Here is a 25,235-nt window from a genome sequence, read left to right on the forward strand (position 1 = left end):
AGCTTCAGTCACTGACTTCATGCCTTATAACAATTTCTGCAGCTGCAGCCTTAGGTGTAGAACTATTAAGAGCCCAGAAGATTTCCTGCAAAAGCCTAGTGATGCTTAAGAGCACCTTTAATTTAACCCCGTGGCTGCTCTGCTTCCTGATCCTAAGTTTACTGTAGAAACTGATGGTTGTTTCTAGGAAAGAACTAAAAAGAGAATTGGCTTACATTATCCCAGGGAAATGTTTCTTTATATTGTCTTCCGAAATATTGTTAGAGCAGGAGAAGAAATACTCAATAAAAGGAAATATTTGTACAAATGTGATTAATCTTCAGATGTTTTTAGGTCAGTCTCTACTTCTTCTAGGGGAACTAGGAAAATTATTCCTTTTATTATTTATCTCTCTGTATGTTGTCCAAGTATTAAATTTGTTCCCATCTTTTCTTTCCCCAACCACCACCCCTATTAAAACTACAAGGACTAGAATCAATGCAATTCCATATCATAACCCCAGGGGTTGTGAGACTAAGCCAACATGAGTTACGTAACCATTAAGGAAGACATTTTAACATTCAGGTACATTACATTCCACTGTTATTGAGCAGACACGGTTTTCATGGTCTAATAAAATGTTTTTATTTGATAGTCCGTCCTTGGTTATAGCCTCATGTAATCAAGGGGACAGCATACTTAAGACTTTGTATCCAGAACTTTAAAGTCCGTTTGTGGTTCACTTATTAATAACTCACCGGGGAGATTAAATTCCTAGTTATCTGCTGGATCTCCTCGGCCACACTTCAGATATAGACTCTGTTTCTACTTTATCCTGTGCCTCAGTTTCCACAAAACACACCCGCTGGGAATTTTGTGTATTCAACACAGATCTTTAACTGTTAGAGCATTTCTGAGCAGTCACTTCATCTAGGAACTAAATTATATGCTTAATTTGTATCAACCTATACAAAGCCAATCTGTTAGTTTATAATGTGTTTTTCTACAGTCTTGCAGAAAAATTGAAGTTGTCTGTGCTTGGTGGATGGCCCACAGAGAATCAATAGGCCTCTAAAAGAAACAATGAAATTGAATATTTAGGTTTATATCCCCTAAATTCCCCTCCTAAATTTATACAGTAAGATCTAAAGTGGCTTTTATTGTATGATCATACAATTTTATTTCAAACAGTGACCAAATATATTTTTTATAAAGGACATTTACTAGTTGTATAGCTTTAGGCAAATTACTTGACTTTTCTGTACCCCAGTTTCCTAAGATATAGAATTGAAATATTAATATTCACCTTACAAAGATTAAATGAATTATTACTTGTGAAGCACAAAGAACTGTGACTGACACATGAGAAGTACTCAAATGTCAGCTATTATTAGTAGAAGTATTAATATTAATGTACATACAAGTTAAACATCTTAACCATTATTACCCTGACCTGCTAGAAGTTTTAAATCATATATTTTTTTCTTCTTCAGTTGCACAAAGAGAACGTAATTAATATCTTTCATCTCTGGAGGTAAATCTTTGGTCTTACGAGTGACCATTTTCAGAATGTTAACCAGTTACTAGATACCCATATCAGCAGTAGTCATAGTTTTGAACTGCAAAATCAAAAGTTGTTTTTAAGACTAAAATAAACCATCACAAGTGTTTGTTCATTTTTGTTTTTATGTATTTCTATTTCAAATTATTGCTTAGTCAAAATCTCAAAGTGTTAGTCATTGATTTCTAAGCTTATAAAGAAAGCCACCAGAACAAGATATAAAATTCACCTTCGACCTTGTTCAAAGTTCAAAGGGGTGAGTTTAAACTTTCTTTAAAGATGGTACAGCAATTATTTGCTTATGAACTGCTGAAGGAATCCTACGTGAGTATTTAACTGAGTTTACTTGTCTAATTTTGCTTGGATCTTCTGTGGCATATCAAAAACAAAAACAAAAGCAAAAAGTTGTGATCAGGACCTGTCAGATTCATCTGGCTCTATATTCTTCTCTGTCAGAATCAAAAATTTGACTTTTGACAAAAATTTTTTATTTCTTATTTAATATGAATTATCCTTTTACCTTTATTCAGCTGCATCTAGCATTTGGAAAATTATATATATTTCTTTTTCTCTGTGTTTATTAATTTATTAGAATTTTTAAAAATTTTAAATTTTTTGCAGATTTTAGGTGATGGGCAGATCAGAAAGTCAGATGGATATAACTGATATCAACACTCCAAAGCCAAAGAAGAAACAGCGATGGACACCGCTGGAGATCAGTCTCTCTGTCCTTGTCCTGCTCCTCACCATCATTGCTGTGACAATGATAGGACTCTATGCAACCTATGACGGTGAGTTCCTCCCACACCTGTGCACACATAAATGAAGAAGAGAGTGGTGCTTTTCCCATCTACCAAACGAACGTGTTAAGGAGAAAGACAATTAAAGATAGTGCTATATAGATTCATTTATAAAGTGTGACATCGATATGTCAAAACAGTTAACTTTGACTAAAGTACATCGTCTTTTATGTTTGAGCTAAGTTATTAATTGCCGAGTATACTTAGTGCACTTATGCTTACTTTATGAGGATTCTAATGTATAATTTTATTTGATTAAAGTATATACAATTTTATAGCCAACTTCAATTAGTCAAATTTTGCTGTGTCATTGAAATTCTAAAGGGCTTCACAGAAATTTAAGAGGTCTAATTTGAGTCTTAGAAGTTTTTCACAATAAGGATTAGAAAAGATTGGTTCCTTAATGGCAAAAAAACATAATTAGCAGACTAACACAACTGATAATTTTAATTTAAAAGACCTAGGGCTTAGTGAGTAGAGATGATAAAATAAATACACTTTCTTCATAATAAAAATTTTAAATTTAGGATTTGCCTATTTTGTTTCTCTATATTTTCTCTTAACTATTGGCAATGATATATAATGCTCAGGTTTAGTTATTGGTTTAAGGAATTAATTAATTGGCAGCTTTTGGAAGAACAAAAGACAGAGAGAAATTAGAAAATGTGTATTGCAAACATTTATGCATATACCCTCCTTTTTCTAGATGGTATTTGCAAATCATCAGACTGCATAAAATCAGGTAAGAAGATGGTTTTTCAATTTAATAGTTTTATAATTGATGAAAAACATTTAAACATCAAATGCTAATAGATATATGTCTAAATTTGTTTTCTTTATGCTTTTTCATTATGAATCACTTATTTACAGCCAAGGAAAATAAAAATATATTTAAGTAGTAGATTAATTGACTTGTTTATTCTAAAAAGGAATTCCCCTATTCAGCCTTGGTGTGCATGGTAGGGTGATAGAGAACTATATTGCTAGCTTTATGGAGCTTGCCATGTAGTTGGAGAAAAAACTCAGCATGTATGAAATAGTGAGAATCATATCATTCAGTATTAAATTTCTCCATGCAAATCATTAGAGGGATAAAAACTAGGAAAAGAGTGAAATGTCATCATTTAGGCTACATGGAGAAGTTGAGATTTGAGAGGGGCCTTGAAGCAGAGCTAGGTTTTGGAAGTGGTGGAATAGAAGAGGGAATTTCAAACAAGGACAAAGAACAATAGGAATAAATCATATTGAGAAGCAGTAAAATTGTAAACTTATAGGTAGGGGCGCATTACTGAGAGCATTGAAAATCCATGTTTAGCTTTAATGTCGTAATAACAAAGAAATGGATACTGTCCTGAAGAGATCACTCAATAAAACAAAAGTTGAAAGATGATTCTGGGAATGGTAGGCTGAGTGGATTGAATGGGAGGTGATAAGCCAGGGAGAGTGGGCAGGTAGGGGCTGTTGCTATAATTCAGGTGTGAGCTGAGGTCAGCCTGTGGTGGGATGAGAGAGCTGTGGGACAACGTGAAGGGAGAATTGGGTGGCTCAATAGAATTGACTTGCTAATTGAAGGATATGAATAATTTGAAAATGATACCCACTTTTAAAACCTAAGGGATGCAGGAGAATAGCAGCAGTGCAAAAAATGAGAAGTTAGGAGGTAGGTTTGTATTAGGGAGGGGTGTGACTACTATGGATTTGAACATGTTGAGTGTAAGCCAGGGGTAACATCCAAGTGGGGATAGACAATGAGAAGGTAGTGATGGGGTATTTCAGAATCTCTCAAGGGGTAGGTTTAGGATCTGTCAGCCCAAGGCGTAAAAGGTGAAGCCTTGGGAAAATTCGAGTTCCCAAAAGGAGAAAAGAAAAGGTATAATGGCTGAACTTAAGAGGACATCAAAAACTAGAGCAGAAGGAAAAGAAAAGTCAGAGAATGGAACAGAGAAGTGTATGGAGTTACAGAAGTCACATTCATGAGAATATGGTGAAAAATAAAAAAAGATCATTTAGGCAAGGAAAAGAAGGGTGTAGCTGGGCATAGCACTTGGATATGAGCACAATATTAATGCCATTTGACAAGAGATTCTAAACTTCATTCCAAGAACGAACCTGTCCCAAATGATTTTTAAACATTTTCTGTTAGATATTTTTAACTGTGTTTTTTGTTATGAACTGAACTTGGCAAAATAATGATGACAAAATATTCTTGGGATTTTAGGTTATAGTCTAATATTCCAAATATGTGCCCTTTGCTTTTCTGTATTGTTTTTTGATGAAGAGGAGGATGAGGATGAGGATGATGATGCGGAGGAGGATGTGATTGTCCCCCTGCAGCTTAATTGCACTAGCTGTACTTCTGAGACACAACATGTCTTGAAAGAGACCTGATTGGAATATCAGCAAGATAATAGCAGGCACTTTCCCATCATGAGCTTTCCCAGAAACAAAAGAAGTTTATTCCCCAGGGAAATGGTTGTATAGGGGCCTTGGCTGGAAGATGTTCAGAGTCCCTGTGCCAGAGTTGTTATGTGCCCAAGTTGTCAAAGTTACCATTTGCTCTATCCCCAAGTCCTCCCCGTCCTTTCTCTGTACCAGCTGCCCTAGTCTAGGCTCACACCTATCCTGTTTTGAGAAACTTCCATTTATGTATTGACCTCTTATTATCTCTAAGTTTCTAAGTCCTTCAAAAACACTTGGCATGTCTCTTAAATATCATAATCTATAGGTTCTCTTTCACACAGTCTCTTCTCTCTCTTACTCTTTTTCTCTTTCTGTTTTCTCCCTGAACCGTATCTTGGCAGAGAAATGTATACAATAGAAATAGCTTCAGTGGTAAACAAAGTTGCTGAATAGTTTTGTGTTTTTCTTCATTCTGCTCTCTTGGTTCAGAATCTGTTAGAATACTTTCATAACTCATAGTTATTATTCTTCCTGGAAGAAAATAAAGTTGACACTCATCTTTATGGATACTGTCTTGACACCCAAGCACACACACGCAGTCCTCTGCTTGTTAAGAAATCTTTTCTGCCACAGAAAATACAACTATTGCTTTTAGAAGTTGCTGCAAATTAAGGAAACTCTAGGGGAAATTGTGGACAGAAAGAAAGTAATAAAGAAAGGGAGAGAATGAGAAGAGTGGAATGGATGGGAAGGAAAAGGAAGATGGGAAACAAAGATGTTGAAAAACATATAACGTCTCCTGCTAGCAATTCTGTAAATTAACTTTAAAAGAATGGGAGAATTGAAACCTGAGCACAGAAATGCTTCAGAATTGGGAACTTATACCCAAGGTGCTTACTTTAAGTGAAAGCTGGTTCTAAGGAAATCTTTTTCTCTGTGGAAGGGAATATCATGGTAATTGTACTTCTCACTTGGATCCTGTGAAGTCAAGGGATAGAAATCAGGCCATACCAAGGCAAAAATAAAATATTGCAGAAGCCTGTGGGTCACCTTGAAATTGGCATTAGGCACTTAAATCTGAGCATCTATGAATGTAAATATTCATAATATACATAAAATGATGTTTTAATAAACACTTTGAATTAACTTATCTATATATGAAATGCAACAGTATGAAAGATTACAAGAGACTTAAAACAAACACTACTTAACAAGTAACAAATTAAGGCAGTGTACAAAACCCTACTATTAAAGTATGAGCAGTATTCATCTCTTATTTACCATATAAAATTGTTAAAAACATGGAGTTAAAGAGTTTGTATGTGATTTCTCAAACTTCTCCATGTGAATGTAAATCCTGAAACTAGCTCCCATTGCATTGCATCCTTACTAACTCAGAAGATTTCGAGGACTCTCATATGCTTTCCATCATGGGTTCTCAGTCTCATCATTATCAACATTTTGGGCTGGATCATTCTTTCCCGGGGAGAGGTGGCTGTCTGATGCATTATTGGATGTGTAGCCCTGTCCCTGGCTTCTACCCACTAGATGCCTTGTAACACCCTCCTCCCAGTTGTAACAACCAAAAATGTCTCCAGACATTGTCAGATGTCCCCTGGTGCAGCATAATCACCTGTTTGGGTACCACTGGCTGAAATGATCTCAAGAGATCATCCAGTGCTTTTCTCTTTGTGGTAAGCAAAATAATGCCTCCCTAAAGATGTCCACATCCTATCTCACCTTATAGACAGAAGGGACTTTGCAAATGTGATTAAATTAAGGGTCTCTAAATGAGGTATTATTCTGAATTATCTGGGCGGTGCAGTCACATATATATTATAAGGGGAAGGGAGCTGGAGGGTCACAATCAGAGAAAGAGATGTGATAACAGAAGCAAAGGAAGCAGAGGCTGCCGTGATGTGGCCACGAGGCAAGGGATGTGTGTAGCCTCTAGAAGCTGGAAAGAGAAAGAAATGGTTCTCCCCAGAGCATCCAGAAGGAACACAGCCTTGTTGGCCCTTTTTAGACTTCTGACCTCTAGAACTATAAGATAATAGACTTGTGTTGTTTTAAGCCACTAGGTTTATGGTGATTTGCTATAATGGCAATAGAGAACTAATAATGCACCTTTTATAGTTCCTTTAAGACTATCTTTGAAGAATTAAAACACACACACACACACACACACACACACACACAGTTTCCTGCCAAGTTGCTGTTTTATTACTAAATTAAGGTGTGTAAGATACAGAAAAGGGAAGGAATATTAAATAGATTAATAGAGAAATATAACAATAGCATACAAGAGAATAATAATAGAATAATAACATATAATAAAATAAAAACGGAAGACAATGAAATAGAATAATAACAGCTTACACTCCCTCGAGTGTCTGGCACTGTTGTAAGCAGTTAACGTGTCCTAACACATTTGATCCCTTAATGACCTTATGAGGTAGGTACCATTATACTCTTTTTTCACAGATTAAAAAACTTGGTTTAGGATTCTAGCCCAGGAGGCATCTTGGCTCCAGAGCCTATATTCATGACTTCTCCATGTTGCCTCAAAGAAGACTGGGAGTCTGTCAAGTTTTTAATACCCTATGCCTGTACGTGCAGTATATGAGAGCAGATTGCCTCCCTTCCTGCTAGAATTTGAAGCTAAAAGACATAATATGACTCTCAGAGAGTTGAAATATTTAATCTAGACTGAGAAGGAGGAGAAAAAAATATCGCTTAGACCCAGAAACCAGTTACTTAACTGAAAACGGTGAGCAGCTTCATCAGTGATTTTAGTACATCAAATGCAACATGGAATTGAGGAGTCTAAAGGACCAAATATTAGCAGTGTAGTCCCGAACTCTCCAGTGGATAGAGAAGCCCAGATACATGAGCTAGACACTTCACAAGAGAGAACCAGGCCACCTGCAGTGTTGGCTCTACAGAGCATCAAGACCTGGATGAAACCCCTCAGAGGTTCAATTTAATTTAATTTCCTTTAATTTTCTACTAACTAACTAAACTTTTGATGAATATTTAATTATTAATACAAAGAAAGAGGTATTCTGCTCACCTGAAAGATATATTCAGCGTGACAAATATATTCACATTCTGATTTATTATCGGTTTTGTGTGGCTTGAGCTATAAACCTTGAAATAAATGAAATTTCCAAATTTCTGGTTTTTTCTGCAAGAGTCTGATCCTAATAATGCCCCATACAAAGTATCTTGGCACCAACTGGCCTCCTTTTGACAGCAACAGGGAAATCTCTGCCTCTCTGGGTCATGGTCTCTTCTTTCTTGCCTGTTAACACCTCAGAAGCCTCTGTGAAGAAAAATGGCACTAGAAAAGTACAGGAAGTACTGCATACTGACTCTTGAGGGCTGCCAGCAAAGTTACAACCTTTCAGAGTAGGAGATGAGGCTATTTTATTATGTAATTAAGTTTGGAAAAAATCCTTCAGGGAATAAGAATGCAGTAGGTATCTGAGTGGAAAAACTGCTGAAGCATACCTTTGTTAATTTAAATGTGGCATGTGGCAATTTGCTTGCGGCAGCTTCCCTGACACCATTCTTCTGACAATTGTATAGCAATATTTGCTTAAAAAATTCTCCAGTCAAAATTAGCATCTATCAATCAAATCCTTTCCAAGAAAGGGAGTCAATTATGTGATGTATACACACATACATAACATATTTTTCTTACCTTCTGGGTAGTTTTTAAACAGTAGAACAACATCTTGTTTTAAATGCGTGGTCAAGGTATGGAAAACATAGATAAGTTGAATTAAGTGGTTAAAGGGAAAGAAAATTAGTAATGCCTTGTGAGCTTATTTGGAATCTAACTTTGTTTCACAGCTGCAAAAATTACCTATGTGTAAAGGAGAGTGGATATAAATAGGAATTTAGGCTGGGATGAGGATCCCAGCTTGGCCTTGAACATTTTGGAGTGAGGGATATGGGAAATCGGCCCCTCTGCATTTGAAAGGACCTTGCTTTGTCCTGCTCATCACCAAATCCAAGGTGCTTTCCAATAAGCCTTTAACATAATATGAAACTCAAGTTGATAAAAATTTATAGATTATTTAAGGGACATTTAAAAAAGCGGAGAATTTAAAAGATCATAAAAGAAAGTTGCACAGCCTTTGAATCTTGAAAAGTTTCATTCCATGAGCCCATTCAGAAAAGGAGATATGGGGAGCCTAGTGGGGGGCGGCAGTTAGGTGGGGTTGAAGCTAGTTTTGATCCTCTTTCTGGCTGATCAAAAATTGGAATAAATTCTTTCTGTTCAAACTCTCCGAACCCTATACCCACTAGAAGGGCTATCATAAAAAAGATAGACAATACCAGGTATTAGTGAGGATATGAGAAAATGGAACCATCATACATTTGCTGATGGAATGTAAAATATTTCAGTACATCCCAGCTCAAAATGTAAAAACCATTTTGGAAAACGGTTTGACAATTTGTATGAAAATTAAACATATGCTTTTCATATAACCCAGCAATTCCACTCCCAGGTACTTACCTAAGAGAAATAAAAACATATGTCCTCACAAGGACTTTTATTCTGTCATTGTTTGTTACAGAATTATTCATAGTAGCCGAAACATGGAAACAACTCTGATGTACATCAACAGGTGAATAAATAAAATGTGGTATGGCTATAAATAAGAATACTACACAACAATAAAAAGGAACAAACTATGATACATGCAACAATAGGCAAATCTCAAAACTATTATGCTAATAAGCCAGACACAAAAGACTGCATATTATATAATTCTGTTCATATGAAATTTCCAGAAAAGGCAAAATTGTAGAAGAAGAAAAGAGAATAGCTGGGGGTGGAGAAAAGATTGCTACAAATGGGCACAATGGAACTTTCTGGAACATTCTAAAATTGGATTATGGTGATGGTTGCACAGCTGTATAAATTTATTACAAATCATTGGGTTATTTATGGTATGCAAATTATTACTCAATGATATGGTTAAAAAACAATAAAACCACTCTCATCCCTCTTTTCCATCTCTAATGTCTATTTATAAGTAATTATCTTATATCTAGATTATATGTTATTAAATGGTGAGTCCATTAATTCCCATTTTCACAGTATGTGTAGTTTTCAGTGCATTCCAAGTCTTTGCTAAATAACTCAAGCTTCTCACTTTGAGCGAGTACCTATTGTTTGATTTTATTAAGGTTATGCTGATGAAAAATCTACAGAGAATAGTAAATCAACTAGGAAGTTAAAGTTATTTAAGAATTAGCTATTGGAAGCATTATTTGCATGTCCTAGGGTTTCACTTTCAGAGGAAGTCGGAGACAGACAGATGGGGATTATAGGGCCAGGTGGACCAGCCATCTCTGAGTCTGAATCAGAATGCCAGGTCTACCAGAGAACAGTTCCAGGGATAATCCTGCTTCTGGAAAAATTGTTAGTTGTTCATACGGGTTCTGTGGAATGTTTCCCTTTCACCTTGACTACTAGTAAGTCAAAACTCAAATTTGTTTTTAACCCGTAATTTCTAGGACCTCTTTGTATGTATTTGATTCACTAGCATTATTCTTGTCTGTTTATTTTTTTCCTTCTCATCGAATGTATGAGTTAATATATTTTATGTATTTCTGTAAGGCCACTTTGAATTCCTTTATGAGCAATGTAAGTTAATAATTGGATGAGTAGAATATAGATAAATTCTAGCAATAGATCCGTGCAAGAGAAATACTGTTAAATAGTAAACTTTATTTCAAAGAAATGAGAGTGTTGCGAATAATTAAGGCACTATCTTTTAAAGATTACTGCTTCTTTTTCTACTAAGCCAACTTAGCAGAGGAGAACTAAGATGTTAGTTTTGGCCACATCCTGTGTTGTTAGTATGTGATCTTAATTAAGTCGGTTTAGCGTTCTGCATTTCATTTTCCTTATCTACAAAATTGGAATTGAAAGTGTCTCATTTTACAGAGAAACAGCAAGGACTAATGACAGCCCATTTCATGTTACTCATCCTTCAGGGAAGTGCACCATAGGTATAATGCAAAACGTATATTCCATTTAACATCTTCTTTCATGAATGTTACAAATGCACAGTTTAAAGTTATTTATTGAAACTCAAAAAGCAGTCAGTATATTTTTAGAGAAAAAGGTATGGACAAAAGAAGGAAAGGAGGAGAAAGAGATTAATACATTTTAGATAGTCTCAGATAAAAATATGTCATCCCTTATTAACATTTTCCTTGACCTTTGTGCTCTATTTTAGCACAGGTGATGACATTTCAGACTGCGAATCAGTTAAAATGAGCACAGTCAGAAATGGGCACTTTGGATCCATATTTCCTGTGAAGCAAACCCTACCAACAGGCACATCTGGATTTGAGCAGTAGCTACTCTGTGCTTATCCTTGCGGACTCTCACTGTTAGTCCTTCCCTTACCACTGAGTAACCCTAAAAGTAAATAAGCCAGAGGCCTGGAGCAGGAGAAGAATAACTAGATCCATGTATTTAAAAATGTGGTCCATGGACCAACGGCATCAGTATCAGCATCAGCTGGGAACTTGCAAAAATGCACATTGTCAGGCTCCACCTGAGTTGTATTGAACCTGCAGCTGCATTTTTAGTGAAGTCCCCCAAAGAGTAGTGTGCACAATAAAGTCTGAGAAGCACTGAAGAATGGTGATTCTCAACTATAGTTGCTTATTAGGATACTTTGAGAAGCTTTTAAAATATACCCATGCCAGACCTTCCCTGCTCCCTGACACACAGAGTTCCCGTTCCTTCAGTGGAGTGGTCTTTGTTAGATGTTAGGAGGAAATGCAATTTAGGTAAATAAATCTACACTGAGGTATATAGGAATTACCTGGACATTTGCATTTTTAAAAAAAGGTATTGTCAACCAACTGACTGCTTCAATAGGTGACATTTCAGACTGTGCTACTCATTGAACACTAAGTCAGAGCTGGCGAGACACTGGGCCTGTTTTTCTGCTAATAATGGAGAAGGTGAACCTGAACTGTCCTCTTGAATTTTCCCAGTATAATGCAGGCATGAATGTTTTCATAGACTTCAGAACATCGTTTTTCCTCATTTATTCATTAATTTATTCACTTTTTCCCCAAAAACATTAATTGAGCTCCTTCTAAATGTCAAGTACTTTTCGAGTCACTGGGAATGTAAACTGAGATATAAAGTACCCCCTGACCTCAGAAAAATGATAGTCTGGTTAGCATGACAGATCAATAAACAAAATTGCCGCAGGGTTTCGAGAGTGCTCTGAAAGAGGTAAGCAGAGAGCGCACCAGGCACCCTGAGAAAAGAGCACCTAGACCAGATCAGTCATGCGAGTGGGAGGCTAGAGCGATCGTTATGGGGCCAGGAGAGCATTTTTGAGAAGAAGTGTTGCCCACTAAGTTCTGAAGGAGAGCCAGGGATTTCCAGACCAGGGGAGCAGAGGACAGACAGCACGTGCATAGGCTGGACGCAAGATGCAAGCGAAGGCTTGGTGGGTTCAGGACCTGTGAGTGCTTCGAGGTGACTGAGGTATAACAGGATGCACCAAACCAGCAAGATACGGGACTGCAAAAGTAAACGGGGCCTAGGTCATATGCTATGAGGACTGTCATTGCTCCTAAAGTCCATAGAAAATGAATAAATGTGTTACAGGAGCACCTAAAGAATTTTAAGCAGAGTGTAGCATTCTCAAGCTCGCCTGCTATGTAGCTCAGACCCGAAGAAGTAGAGGCAAAGATTTACCCCCCTACAAAGGAAGAACATTTTCACATTCTAGGTGTGAGGGAGAGCTTGGCAAGATTGAGGAACTGAAAGACTACCTCTAGGGCTGAGTCATAGAGGGTGTGTCTGAGGATGTGAGGGTGGGGGTGAGAAGGGGAAGTGTTGAGCCTTTGACATGAGACAAGCAGGAGTTGGATCTTGTAGTCCATGTTAAGGTGTTTGGAACTTCTACCAAGAGCAGTGGGAAGTTACAGAAGGAGGGGCTTTAAACCAGGCATGACCTGATGGGAATTGTTGAGAAGGGTCACTGACTATAACCAAAGGCTGGTTGTAGGCAGGAAGATGAGTGCTAACGTTTGCCTGGTTTTGAATGGTGACAGGGTGGAGAGAATGGATGGATTTAGGAAATATTTAGAAGGTAGAATTCATAAGACGTAGTGTTTGTCTAAGTATATGAGGTAGTACAACAGAAGTGAGTAAAGTATAACTCAAGTTTCTGGACTGGGAAACTGGGCGGTGAAGCGTTGCTATTCACTGAGCCAGGGAACACAGAGCAAAAGCTGGTTTGGTGATGGGCTGGGGCCAGTGCAGTGAAAAATTCCTTTTGAAAGAGGGCAGATCTGAGATACTGTTAATGAAACCAGAGGGCAGCCGAGTCCGGGGCTTATGCTGCCTGCACCACTCAGCCAATAGATGGACACAGCAGTTGGGATATTTAGAATAAGCGTTTATTGTCAGAGCACCAGTGATCTGATAAGGCAGCAAGTTAACACCTTCAAAAAACTGCCTTACTGTTTACGGCCATGCTATCCTGAACAAGTCGGATCCCATCTGGTCTCGGAAGCTAAGCAGGGTTGGGCCTGGTTAGTACTTGGATGGGAGACCATCTAGGAAGACCAGGTGCTATAGGCATAAAAAATAAAAATAAAAAATAAGAGATTGTACGCTGACAAGATCCTTGCAATCTGTGAGGTCAACCAAGTGTTGCCTCACCTGAAAAGAAAAAAAAAAAAAGAAAAAACTGCTTTATTTTCTCAGATCAGCTTAGGGTACTTAAGGGAAAATCTGGGAACTACTCCAGGGGCTACAGGGCAGTTCCGAGGGTCTGTCATGCTTTACGGAGCCATTCCTCTGGCAGCGTGGTCCTCTGGTGGCATCAGCAACCCGGGAACAAAGATGGGAGTAGTCTGGAAAGAATGCTAGATCAGAAGGATTGTGATCAGTAAGCATAAAGGTATTAATCATTAGTCCCAGGGCAATTTTCTATGGCAAGGGACGTTCCAAGCAGATGGAGACAATCTATTGTTAAGCTATAGGGCAAGGAAAAGTGAAACTGGGGACTCTGTGAGGCCTCTGCTATGGGGGTTTCAACCGGGCCCTTCTTCACTAAGTCTTCCATGTGTTAAAGTTCAGGGAAGCCAAGGTTGGAGATCAGGATTCAGGAGTCATCAGCATATGGGTGGTGTGGTTGAGATGCCCCAGGAAGGAAATGAAGATTTTTGAAGGAAACTGGAGAGGAGGAATCAGGGAGGTAGAAGGAAAATCAGTAAAGTGCAGTAAAATGCAGCTGAGAGGTTGACTGGGAAATGAGCGCAGAGCGGAAGAGGTGTGAGATTCGGGTGGAATGTGGGAAATGTGTAGATCTTGTTCCTGGGAGATAGATATAAGAAAGGGTGTACCCAGAGAAAAGGTGGCAGGCTACTCTAAGATGGAGGAGGACGTCGTCTTCCTCTGTTACCAGGGGAATGAGGCAGTGATGATTTGGATGCAAATACTAAGTTTAAAGGCTGGGAAGGATAGGAAGCCACATGGCTCATCGTCCAGTTACTTCAATTTTTTCAGTGAAGTTACGGGCAAAATCTGCTCCTGGGAGTAAGCTGACAGAAAAAGTGAGGAAAGTATCGAATCCTGAAAAGAGGCAGTGTGAGGAATGGAAGCGAAGGCAAACCAGGGCCACATAGAATTGATGATCCCGTTGAAGCCGAAGGCCATAATTTGAAATGGCATGAAACCAGGCAGTTTGGGGATTTCCCCAGCATCATGAGTGCTATCTTCTCCACATATTTATTGAGCACTGTTCTAGTTGCTGTAGATAAAGAGAATATAAGATAGTAGCAACGGATGCCATGAAACATCACATGATGTATTTCAACTATGGTAATAAAATTTAAACAAAAAAAAGAAGTGGGAAGATTTGAAAAGTTAAACTGGTTTAGTCCCATGCACGGCCCATGCTGCAGGATCAGCCCCATTGTAGGTCCAGGCACTCACTAAGGCCAAGGTCCATGGCTCTGGCCCCACATCCAGTCAGTTTTACACCTGGTGACCTGCCTCTGACTCCAGCTCTAGTAAGTGGATTCCTACCTTGTCCCCTGAGATCTCATTTTTGGCTTGTTCCCCAGTTCTGGACACTGAGGTTCTGCTTTTCTTCCATCTTCTGGCACTGAAATCCAACTTACTCTTGACCTCACCATCTTTTGTCAGACCTTGAAGAACTTTCTGGGATCACCACCCTCAGCTGCCTGTGGGGCCTCGTTCTATATAGCTTCTTTCCGTTGCTTTTAGCTGGGAGCTTCTTCTGTTTCTGATCCCTTGTAAAATAAGATTCAATCTCATTGGACTAGCTTAAAACTGATTCTACCTGAGCCCAGTTTATGTAAATGACAAACATTTTATATGGAAGAAAAATGCTTCTTCATTTACAGAGGAATGAACAGCTCATTAATTTTGTACGCCAACACAGAAAGCCAAGGATCTTGCTTTTCCCTCAACTACCAGCCACCACACCTATTAACATTAAAAACGTAGGAGGGAGGAATCAGTCGTCTTGTTTTGTTTAATACAGGAAAATCTAATTATGTGTGAAAGTTCAAGAATTTTCAGATATTGCCTCTCTGACTTTAAATGAACAACAAAATCATTTTTAATTCAAATGTAGAAACAGGAAAAAGAAACCAGTATCAAAATATTTTAAGATTATGATAAAGGGCACGTATGGTTTTTAAAGCTTTTAAATAACAGACGGTGATCTGTTACTATAAAAAGACTTAACTAACTGAGAATTAAGGATTATTTTGGAATGTCCATTAGGGATCTGTCGCTGCGCAAAGTGTTGAAATTAGAATCCTTGCTTTGGGTGGAGAGTTACAATTATCCTTGCTTTTATATTCTGTGGGTTACCTGGAAATATACTTTGAGTTATTTCTCAGAAATTACATATCTCGTACTGATAACTCATTGCACTATTGATGGTCTAAGGCTCTGTCTCTCACCTGACCATGTGTTCATACAAATGATGCCATGATGTGTGAACCTCACAGAAGTCAGGGGCAGCTTAGCATGTATAGTCCACAAGAACTCTGTCTGGATTCATGCAGAGAACTAGTCTAAGCTAAGGCTCATGAAAGCCTAAGCTGACTTGACAGGTCATGTGTTATGAGATGATTTTGAACTTTGTGACCAGCCGTAAATATAGATTGAGAATAAAGGGAGAGCTGTTCCCAGGAGATAGCCATGATGAGGGCTTCTAGGACGAGGCAGGCTGTTTCCTTCACCCTGGGCAAGAGTAAGTCCTCTTTCCTATGATCAGATCCCTCCATTTCACTGGCCAAAGTGACAAAGGCCAAGCCCCTGCTTATTAGTTCCCACATGTCTGCTTCCACCAATCAAAGACAGGCTCAGCTTCACCTGGGGTGCTGAAACCTTGAGAACCTAGCTCTTCATCCTTTATTTATCCTGTATCCTTCCTTCAGAGGATGGCCTACCTCTCCACACTCACAGAGAGCCACTCTACACTCCAATGATCTTTCTGTTGCCTCTTTTGTCAAGGCCATCACCCACCTTCTCTGCCTGGAATAGAGCTCAGTACCCGACTCAAATATCTGTTGAATGGCTGAATGAATAAATGAATGAATGAATTGCTGTCTCTACCCTCCACCTTGGCCTAGCTAATTTCTTCTTCACTCCCAGCCCGCCCTATCCACTGCACATAGAACTCACATCTCACCTATAGTCAGTTATCCGATGTCTAGTTTTTCCCCCTATAATATAAGTTTTGATTATTCCTATCTTATTCACCATTTTGTTTAGAGCAACTAGAAAGGTGCATGGCACATAACAAATTGTCAATAAATATTAGTTGATTAAATAAATATTTTATTCATTATTTATATTTATTCTCAGATTCCTTCTCTTGAGGTCACATAATGGTTGTTGTCAAAGCAAAGTGATTTGTCAGGGTACCTGGTACAAAATACAGCAGCAAGTGTCATTAATCTGGCTTTGTCTCATTTATGTAAGTCAGATTTCTCAGTTCTGTATTTCTCTGTCAAGGCTCCTAACTTTAGCCCTTTTCTGTCTGATTCATCTCCTTTGCTAGCAGTAAAGTCAATTATTCTCTTCTCGGTTGTTTAATTTATCTTGTGAAATCTACCGTCCTAAGCTAGAACTAGGTCGGCAAGGAAACATTTTCTATATGTAATTCTCTTCCCCACTCTCTTCCTGTTTCAAAGATTATTTTCAACTAATGTCCCACTCAGGTAAGCATTTCCAGCTCCGTAGAACTAAATCTCCATTAGTCTGGCCTTTCTCTTCCATCTCCAGTTCTCTTGGAGCTTCTTTCTCCCTTCTCAATAACTCATTTCTGGTCTCCTTTAATAAAGCCCTTAAGCTTTCCTTCTCTTAGACTCCACTATTTAGCAAGTGTTGCTACTCTTCAACCATCATCCTCTAAGGCTCCTCTCTCCCTGGTGGCTTAATTCGTAGCATGCTCATTCAAATTCCTGGTCAGCTCCCACATACAAGCATAAGCTCACTGAGAGTGACTCCTTATCTCTAGGTTCCATATAAAATAGGAACTTTACTTGTCAGCTAAATACTGGCTAATTTTGGGAATTGAAAATGAGAACTGTGTATAACAACCCTTCATATCTAGATATAGTTACATTATAGGAGTTTATGTACATTATGAAAGAAATAGCCTTGTTTCAGAAGAAAACCTGCAAGCTCCGCAAGGGTAGGGATTATGTCTGTTTTTCTCACAATGGTATATTTGGTTCCGAATAATGTCAGACATAGAGGGATACTCAAAAATATTTGTCAAAATGAAATGAAAAGTTTCAGTCTTTTCATGCTCCACAGGCGAAAGTCTTTTTGGAGGAGGCCAGTGATTTAGCATAATCCTCTGGACCTTCTATAATAGAAAAGAGATATTTATTCTTTAGAAAGTGGAAACACATGGAGCCAAGCACTACCTTGTGTCAACTAAACTTATGGTTTATTAATACATACTAAATTAAAAGCACTCACTAGAGAAGAGCCTTTTTACAATCTTGACTTCATTTTAGGCAGCATTTGAAAAGCACCGTTGACCCAGTTTATCCTCCTGCTGTGATCTTTTTGAACCTCTCCCTAACCAAAATTGATGCCAAGGCAAAAGGTTTTTGAGTTGCTCTTAGTAATTACATATTATTGAAGTCAGTCTGATTATACTTGTTCAACAACATGATCTAAAATAACAAAGTGTTTAAGTGAGAGAAACATGAATATGTCATCTCATTGTTTCTTCTTCAGAGACACCTGCCAGTGTCCAGGAACCTTGGGATCTACCTGAGAGAGTTACTAAGGGAACAATGTAGCCTTTTCATGACCTTCTATATATTTCCTTAAAAAAAAAAAAAAAAAGACCATGATTATCCGTTAACATTATAATCAACACATAGCCCTCATAACTAATTTTAAGTGATATATTATATTTAAGTTGCAGTTTAACCTCTAATGGCTTTTTAGTAGCAAAGAATCTTTTAGGATTTAAAATGCAAATTGGACCTGAAAAAGAAAAATTATTTTTAGACTTATGGCACTTCAATTCAACTGTAACACAGTTTCAAGGCTTTCATTTATTAGCAGAATATGTTTTTGGTTGTGAAAATTGGAGAAATCTCTACTGGAAAACGATTGTCCATCCCCCCTCGGCTGTGAGCCATTTATTTAAAAAGGCTATGAAATAAGGCTGAAGAATTTCACTCATTCGGGGAGAGCCAGCTAAGGATTATTATTGTGGGTCCATTAGACTTAAGATTTCTGTGATTATCTCAACAAGTTCTAAAATCTGGAACCAAGAGAGGTGAAAAATTCATGTAGCTCTACTCATATTATGGAGCAGTTAAAATTTTAATTGAACATCAAAAAAAGATCCAAAACAACAACAACAAAAAACAGTGGTTTCTGTATAATTTAATTTGGATTTTCTCCCTCCTCTTATTTGGAGTTACAGCAGAATGATACTGTAGAAAAAACATCAACTTAAAATCAGACCTGGGCACAATCTAAATTCATATTGGTGACCTTGAGCCTGTAACTAGCCTGTACCTCGATCTCCTTAAAATAGAGGTAATATATCCTACTTTATAGAGCAATTATAAAGGAGAAAAAGAATTAAAACCAGCATCATAGTGAAGAGCTCAGACTCTAGCCACCAGGTTGCTTGAAGTCAGACCTCAACTTTGCTACTTAACAACCATGTGACTATAGGTGCGAATTCCTTACCCTCAATTTCTACATCTAAAATGGGTACATAAATATAGTTACATATAGAGTTAAATGTTAAAAAATTTAGAAAAGCACCTAGCATGACTGATACATGTCAAACATTAACTTCATTATTGTTATGATTACGTATCTTTGGCTGAACCCAAATAAAAATCCTCTAGTTCAGGGGTCCCCAACCCCTGACTGCAGACTGGTACCGGTCTGTCCCCAACCCCTGGGCTGCAGACTGGTACCGGTCTGTGATCCATTAGGAACTGGGCTGCACAGCAAGAGGTGAGCAACAGGCAAGGAAACGAAGCTTCATCTGCATTTGCAGCTGCTCCCCAGCACTAGCATCACCGCCTCAGCTCCACTTCAGATCATCAGGCATTAGATTCTCATAGGAGCACTGGTCCCTAGTGCCAAAAAGGTTGGGGACTGCTGCCATAGCTAACTATTCTATATGTAAATCTGATAGTGAATGGATTCTAAGTTAACTATTTATAGGCCTGTGCCTCTGTGTGTACGCGCCTATGCATTTAAGGTGAATTGGTCACATGTATATAAGAAATATAATTATAAACTAATTATTCTCCCAGCTAGAACATAAAAAATAGGTCTCCTTTCTTGACAGTTGCAACTCTACAGAGTTAATTCACTGTGCTTGAAAATTTCCCTCAGATTTACTTGTGTAAATCCACAGTTTCTGAACAGTTGTATAGTGATGGCTTTTCTTTATGCTGACCAATTAGATAGGTCTAACACTTGACCTTGGCTTAGCTGGAACTTAACCAGAAGTTGACAGAGAGTGTTGGAATTAAATGAAAAACTTGCAGTCCAGATTACATTCAGCATCAGGTATTCCCCTGTCTCACCCCCAACCTTTCTTCAACAGAGTTATCACAAAAAGTGATTTGGGGAGAAAGATTTCATTTAAAAGTGAGGACGGGATTGTAGAAGAATCCAGAATGTTTGCAATGAAAACCATTTGGTTTTTATTAGCATTAGTCTGTGTGCTTGCTAATTTTCAGTCATTTTCTCTTTAGTAATGGTCCCCCAGATTCTAGTTTCCACATTACTGCCTTTTGAATGGAGTCCTTTGTGACCCGTTGTGATTACATTGCATTTTCCTTGTGTTCTTTCAAAATGTTCTGACTTTGCCTTAATTTTAGTTGGGGGATGGTGGGAGGAGGGTGGCAGCAGGAGAACGAGGTAAGAAATACTTTCAGAATGTTGTCAAAGGAGATTTTTAAATTTTCAAAAATTGCCTAGTAAGAAATATCAGGCTCAGTGTCTGTTAATAAAGCAAACATTTAGGACAGAGGATTGGGTCAGAAATACATGCCCTAAGGTCTTCACAAGAGCCTTTGCTCTTGGGTTTCCCAACTTTTCTCTGCCCTTTCCTACACACTTTCAAAACAGTCATAAGTCAGACTGATTATAGTGATTTTAAGATACTGAAATGAAAATGTTATATGATTATGGTCAAAAAGCCAAGGGCTTAGGTCAAGTTGGAGACAACAAGCCGAAGACAGTTTTGCTCATATACCATTCCCTAGACCAGCGGTCCTTAACTTTTTTGGCACCAGAGACTGATACTCCTGTGAGACTCTAATGGCTGATGATCTGAGGTAGAGGTGAAGTGGTGATGCTAGCGCTGGGGAGCGGCTGCAAACACAGATGATGCTTAGCCCACTCACCTCCTGCTCACCTTTGCTCACCTCCTGCTATGCGGCCTGGTTCTTAACTGGCCACCGACTGGTTCGTGGCCCAGAGGTTGGGGATCCCTGCCCAGACCTTCCTTCTGAGCAGAGCAAGAAGAGTCAGTGAAGAAATTTTGCCATGGAGCCAGATATGTGCTGTATGTGTTGTAAATAGTTGCCTATCTCATTTAAGATATTTGATGCTAAAGAATATTGGGGCCAAGAGTTTTTAAAATACAGTATTAATTGAGAAAAAAATTATTTGCATCCCATTTTCACTTAATTTGGTTGTCTGTAGTGTACATTTTCCTGGATATTTCAAAAAACCTCAAACTAAAAATGGACAAAACTATAGAAGATCCTAATTATATTTGTAAATTTCCTATTTGCTAATTTGCCTATTGGCTAAAATTTGTTTGTGATTCTAGGTTTAATACTTGCGGTGCAGACACGCTCATATTGGTGCAAGACTTGAGTTACTGTACACACGCATACCCAGCTGAGGTGCAACAAGGAGCCTGTAAACATGATTTCTTCTCTTGGTCTCTTTAGTGCCACATTTTCCACATTTGTTGTGCTTTTTGTTGATGATTTCTTTGTTTAAAATGGTCACCAAGCATAGTACTGAAGGGCTCTCTGGTGCGGCCAAGCATAAGAAGGCTGTGGTGTGCCTTATAGAGGAAAGACAAGTGTGGAATAAGCTTTGTTCAGGCGTAAGTTATAGTGCTATTGATTGGGAGTTCGATGTTAGTTAATTAATGATATACATTAAATATTTTTAAATAAAACAGAAGCACACATAAAACATGATTATATGTTGATCAGTTGATGAAAATGTCATGTGATCAGAAGCTCTCAGGAACCTAACCTTGTGTTTCCCCAAGGGTCAATGATTCAGTATTTGCTAATTCAGTGTTAGTGGCCACTTTAGAACAAAATTCCACTGAATAATGAAAATCGACTGTGTTTGTTTTGTAATTACTATGAATTACATTATATTCCCACAGGAAGGTATCAGTGACCTTAGTAAGTAGGGACCAACGTTGAATAAAATTAAACCCACAAAAAGGTGCTATAGCACAAAGCCTTATGCTCTCCAGTTTATTCATTTACTGCTGTGTCAATCTTATTTATTTCAAGTTTCCTTTATTTTACTGACAATTTCCTCAGAAGCTCTTTACACATGCAGAAATTTCTTTCAAACACACACACACACATAAACAGACACACACATGCACGCACGTGTGTGTGCGCCTGGAAAACTAGCCTCTAGGGAATGTACATGTATGAACATTGAAATACTTGTTGTGTATATATTCATACACACAGACCTGGGGAAAAGCCCTGAGAAGGAAAATCTGCCTCTGTAAGCAGAGGGCAGGAAAAGACCAAAGAAAGATGCTGACAATTCCAGCATTACATTAAGAGTGTATTAAGGGAACTAATATGTGAGGCACATCTTGGGTGGCGCCAAGATGAAGTGGATATTGTCTGTGCCACGTGGCAGGTGCTAAAGAACTATACAGAGCAGGGCAGGATGGTAGGGTTACGGTGCATGACCGGCACCAGATGAAGGGAAACCACCTTACATGCTTGCTTAGCATAGGGCAGCAGCCTGTCTCAGGAACTAGCACGCTGTGGGGCACAGGGTGAGGGTCAAATAGACAGCCTCTGAGGGGATTTATGGGAAGTGATCTCTATTTTGTCCAGGATCTAGCTTGCAGGTCCAGCAGTGGTCATGTCATAGAACAACAGTCTCTTCTCCACAGTACAGCATCAAAAATCCTATTTTCAGTTAGCAAATTGCTGATGTGTCTGGAAAACAGAGAAAATAGATAGGAAAGGGGAGAATCTTGTGGCACGGGTGCCATTGATGTTCAAAGGCAGACCCAAGATTATCTTCTCTTGAGGTAGACATGTACATATTCATACACACAGACCTGGGGAAGAGCCCTGAGAAGGAAAATCACAGGGTTCCAGTGTGTGGTTGGAATTCCACCATGTCTAATCATGGTCTGGCAACTGGTGGAGTGGTCGTGTTTAAGTCTACTGCCTGCGAGGCTCAGGAGCCTCCTGAGACAGAGAGAGCTCATCTTAAAGGAACAGTAAGTCAAGCTCAACACAAATGTTCCTTGAACAAAGCCTTGGCCATCAGAGAAGAGAAGTGATTCTGAATGTAATGAAGTGTTTACTGTTGTAATCTCCCCCAAACTGGGCCTGTTGGTCTTTGTGGTTCTTGGGAGAGAGAGGCATGGAGGTAAAATCTCAAAGATCTCTTCACCTCGAGACACGAGGAGCCCTCCTTGGAACTCCTCTAAGACAATGAAAGATGGAAGAGAAGCGTTTTCCATGCATCAAACAGCTCCAGCACCAGTGGGGTCATGTATGGAGTCTGCAGCAAGAGGTTGTAGAGGCCAAAGTCAGTATAGTAGAGTGGAGGCCTGGGAAAAGTGGACTTATACGGGGACACATGTGGCTCCCTGTAATATCTACTGTGCCAGGGACTCATAGAGACCAAAGTGCACTTAGAAATATGGATTGTTGTGATGTGAGCCCATTCACACTTACGTTCTGGAAAGGCAAGAAGAAGTGTGCCTGATTTATATAGGACCATCTTTACTTTCTGATGTTGGATTCACTTGTCCTCATTTTCCATGTTTCTCTGTTATCTGATCTGATAGTTCTCCCCTGAATGCACATTAGAACCACTCAGGAAGCCTTAAAAAAAAAAAAAAAAAACAGCCTGGACCACCTCAAAGATTCCGATTTAATTGATTGGGGGTAGATCCTGGGTATCTGTATAATTAAAAGGCTTCTAAGATGGTTCACATGGTTAGCCAGAGTTGAAAAGCACCGCTCTAAAAACATCACTGAGATTTTTCACTCTCCATAATCCAATGTCTTCTATCCAAAGGTAGATTAGGCAGGACCCCGCTTCCATGTACACTTCAATAAGACGCACTACTAGATGTGCCTTTGAGAACACATAGCTTCCATGCCACTTTCCTGTCTGCTTGCCCCCCTGTGAAGAATTCATGTTTTTTCCCTTTCCTTCTTCCTGGCCACTGTAGACCTTGATGTTTTCTCTTGCCTCTGACCCAGCACTAGTTGCTGGTGATAAGATTGACATTGGGAAAGGAGAGAAGCTATGGCGATGAGAATGGCAGGGAGAAGAGGAAATAAAGAAGAGTCAGGACCAAGGGAAAATAAGAGGTGACTGGGAAAGAACAAGAAAGAAGAAATATGCTTCTCATATGTTCCCATCTGCTGTATCCAAAGTATGGAGGAAAGAGGGTGAGTTCGGAGCTGCACTCACCTAAGTGGAAGTCCTGGTGCGCCATCATTTACTAGCTGCTTGATCGTAGGGACATTACTTAATCTTGTACAGTTGCTCTCTCTTATCCAGGAGGGATATGTTCCAAGACTTCCAGTGGGTACCTGAAATCGAGAATAACTATTGAATCCTGTAGACACCATTCTTTTTCCTATATAGACATACCATTTCACTTACAGGAAGAACTTTACTGCTTCTCTTTGACATATATGAATTGCCAGTATCGCTATTTTTGTGGTTTGAGGCCATTATTCAGGAAAATAAGGGTGACTTGAATACAACTGTGATACTGCAATAGTCAATCTGATAACCGAAACAGCTACCAAATGCCTACCGAGCAGATAGTGAATACAGCGTGGATACTCTGGACAAAGGGAAAATTCACATCTGGGTGAGATGCAGCGGGATGGTGCGGGATTTCTTCATGCTACTCGAAACAGTGTACAATTTAAAACTTGTGAATTATTTCTGAAATTTTTCGTTTAATATTTGGACTGCAGTTGACTGCAGGTAACTGAAACCACAGAAAGCAAAACTGTGGGTAAGGCGGAACTACTGTAAACTAAAATGTGGTGATGCTCGGGGATTCAAAACAGGTCTACCTGATTTAAGCACCCCAAACATTTTCCCAGCTTATACAGCACCTCCTAATCCATATCCACACGATAGACCCTTGGTAATGAATACAGTAATTAATGACTTCCCAGATGGTAGTTGAACTTGTTTTTAATTCTTGTAGTCAAATAAGTTGGTAGAATGTTACAAGAAGATTAGTTTGGAAAATAACGGTGTGTCATTAATTATCGGCCTTGAACATTCAGAATTGTCATTCATAAGAAACAAGCTCATTATTAATAGATTACTTTTCTTGTCTTTATTTCCTTAAATTAAAAATAAACTTTTTTCTTACTGCAAAAACAATGCATGTTCGTCTCATACAAATCAGAAAATAAACTTAAGCAAATAATATGAAATTAAACACACTTGTAATCCCTCCACCCAGATATAACTGCTATAAATGCCCCTTAGACTTTCTGTTTTTTTATACAGATTTTTTAAAGTCATACTGTATTTTTTCTTTCACTTTACAAACATCTGGTCAACAGCATTCCATGTCAATACCATGCCTTTTACTACATCAATCTTTATATCTACTTATTAAGGCGAATAATTTTGTTTCTAAACCACATTTGTTTAC

At 38.6% G+C, this 25,235-nt stretch overlaps 1 protein-coding gene and 1 pseudogene across 1 annotated transcript in view; both read left to right on the plus strand.

Moving 5' to 3' along the window:
- Nucleotides 1–517: 517 nt before the first annotated feature.
- Nucleotides 518–25,235, plus strand: part of MME (membrane metalloendopeptidase) — an 83,521-nt gene continuing 58,803 nt past the window's right edge. Inside the window, exons 1-3 of the mRNA XM_023524020.1 lie at nt 518–564; nt 2,162–2,331; nt 3,047–3,082. Coding sequence (XP_023379788.1) covers nt 2,172–2,331; nt 3,047–3,082 — 196 coding nt within the window. The 5' untranslated portion in view covers nt 518–564; nt 2,162–2,171. The remainder of the gene's footprint in view (nt 565–2,161; nt 2,332–3,046; nt 3,083–25,235) is intronic.
- LOC111733013 lies at nt 13,266–13,384 on the plus strand (annotated as a pseudogene).

The sequence above is a fragment of the Pteropus vampyrus genome, unplaced genomic scaffold, assembly GCF_000151845.1.
Source record: "Pteropus vampyrus isolate Shadow unplaced genomic scaffold, Pvam_2.0 Scaffold12, whole genome shotgun sequence".
Classification (NCBI taxonomy): Eukaryota; Metazoa; Chordata; class Mammalia; order Chiroptera; family Pteropodidae; genus Pteropus; species Pteropus vampyrus.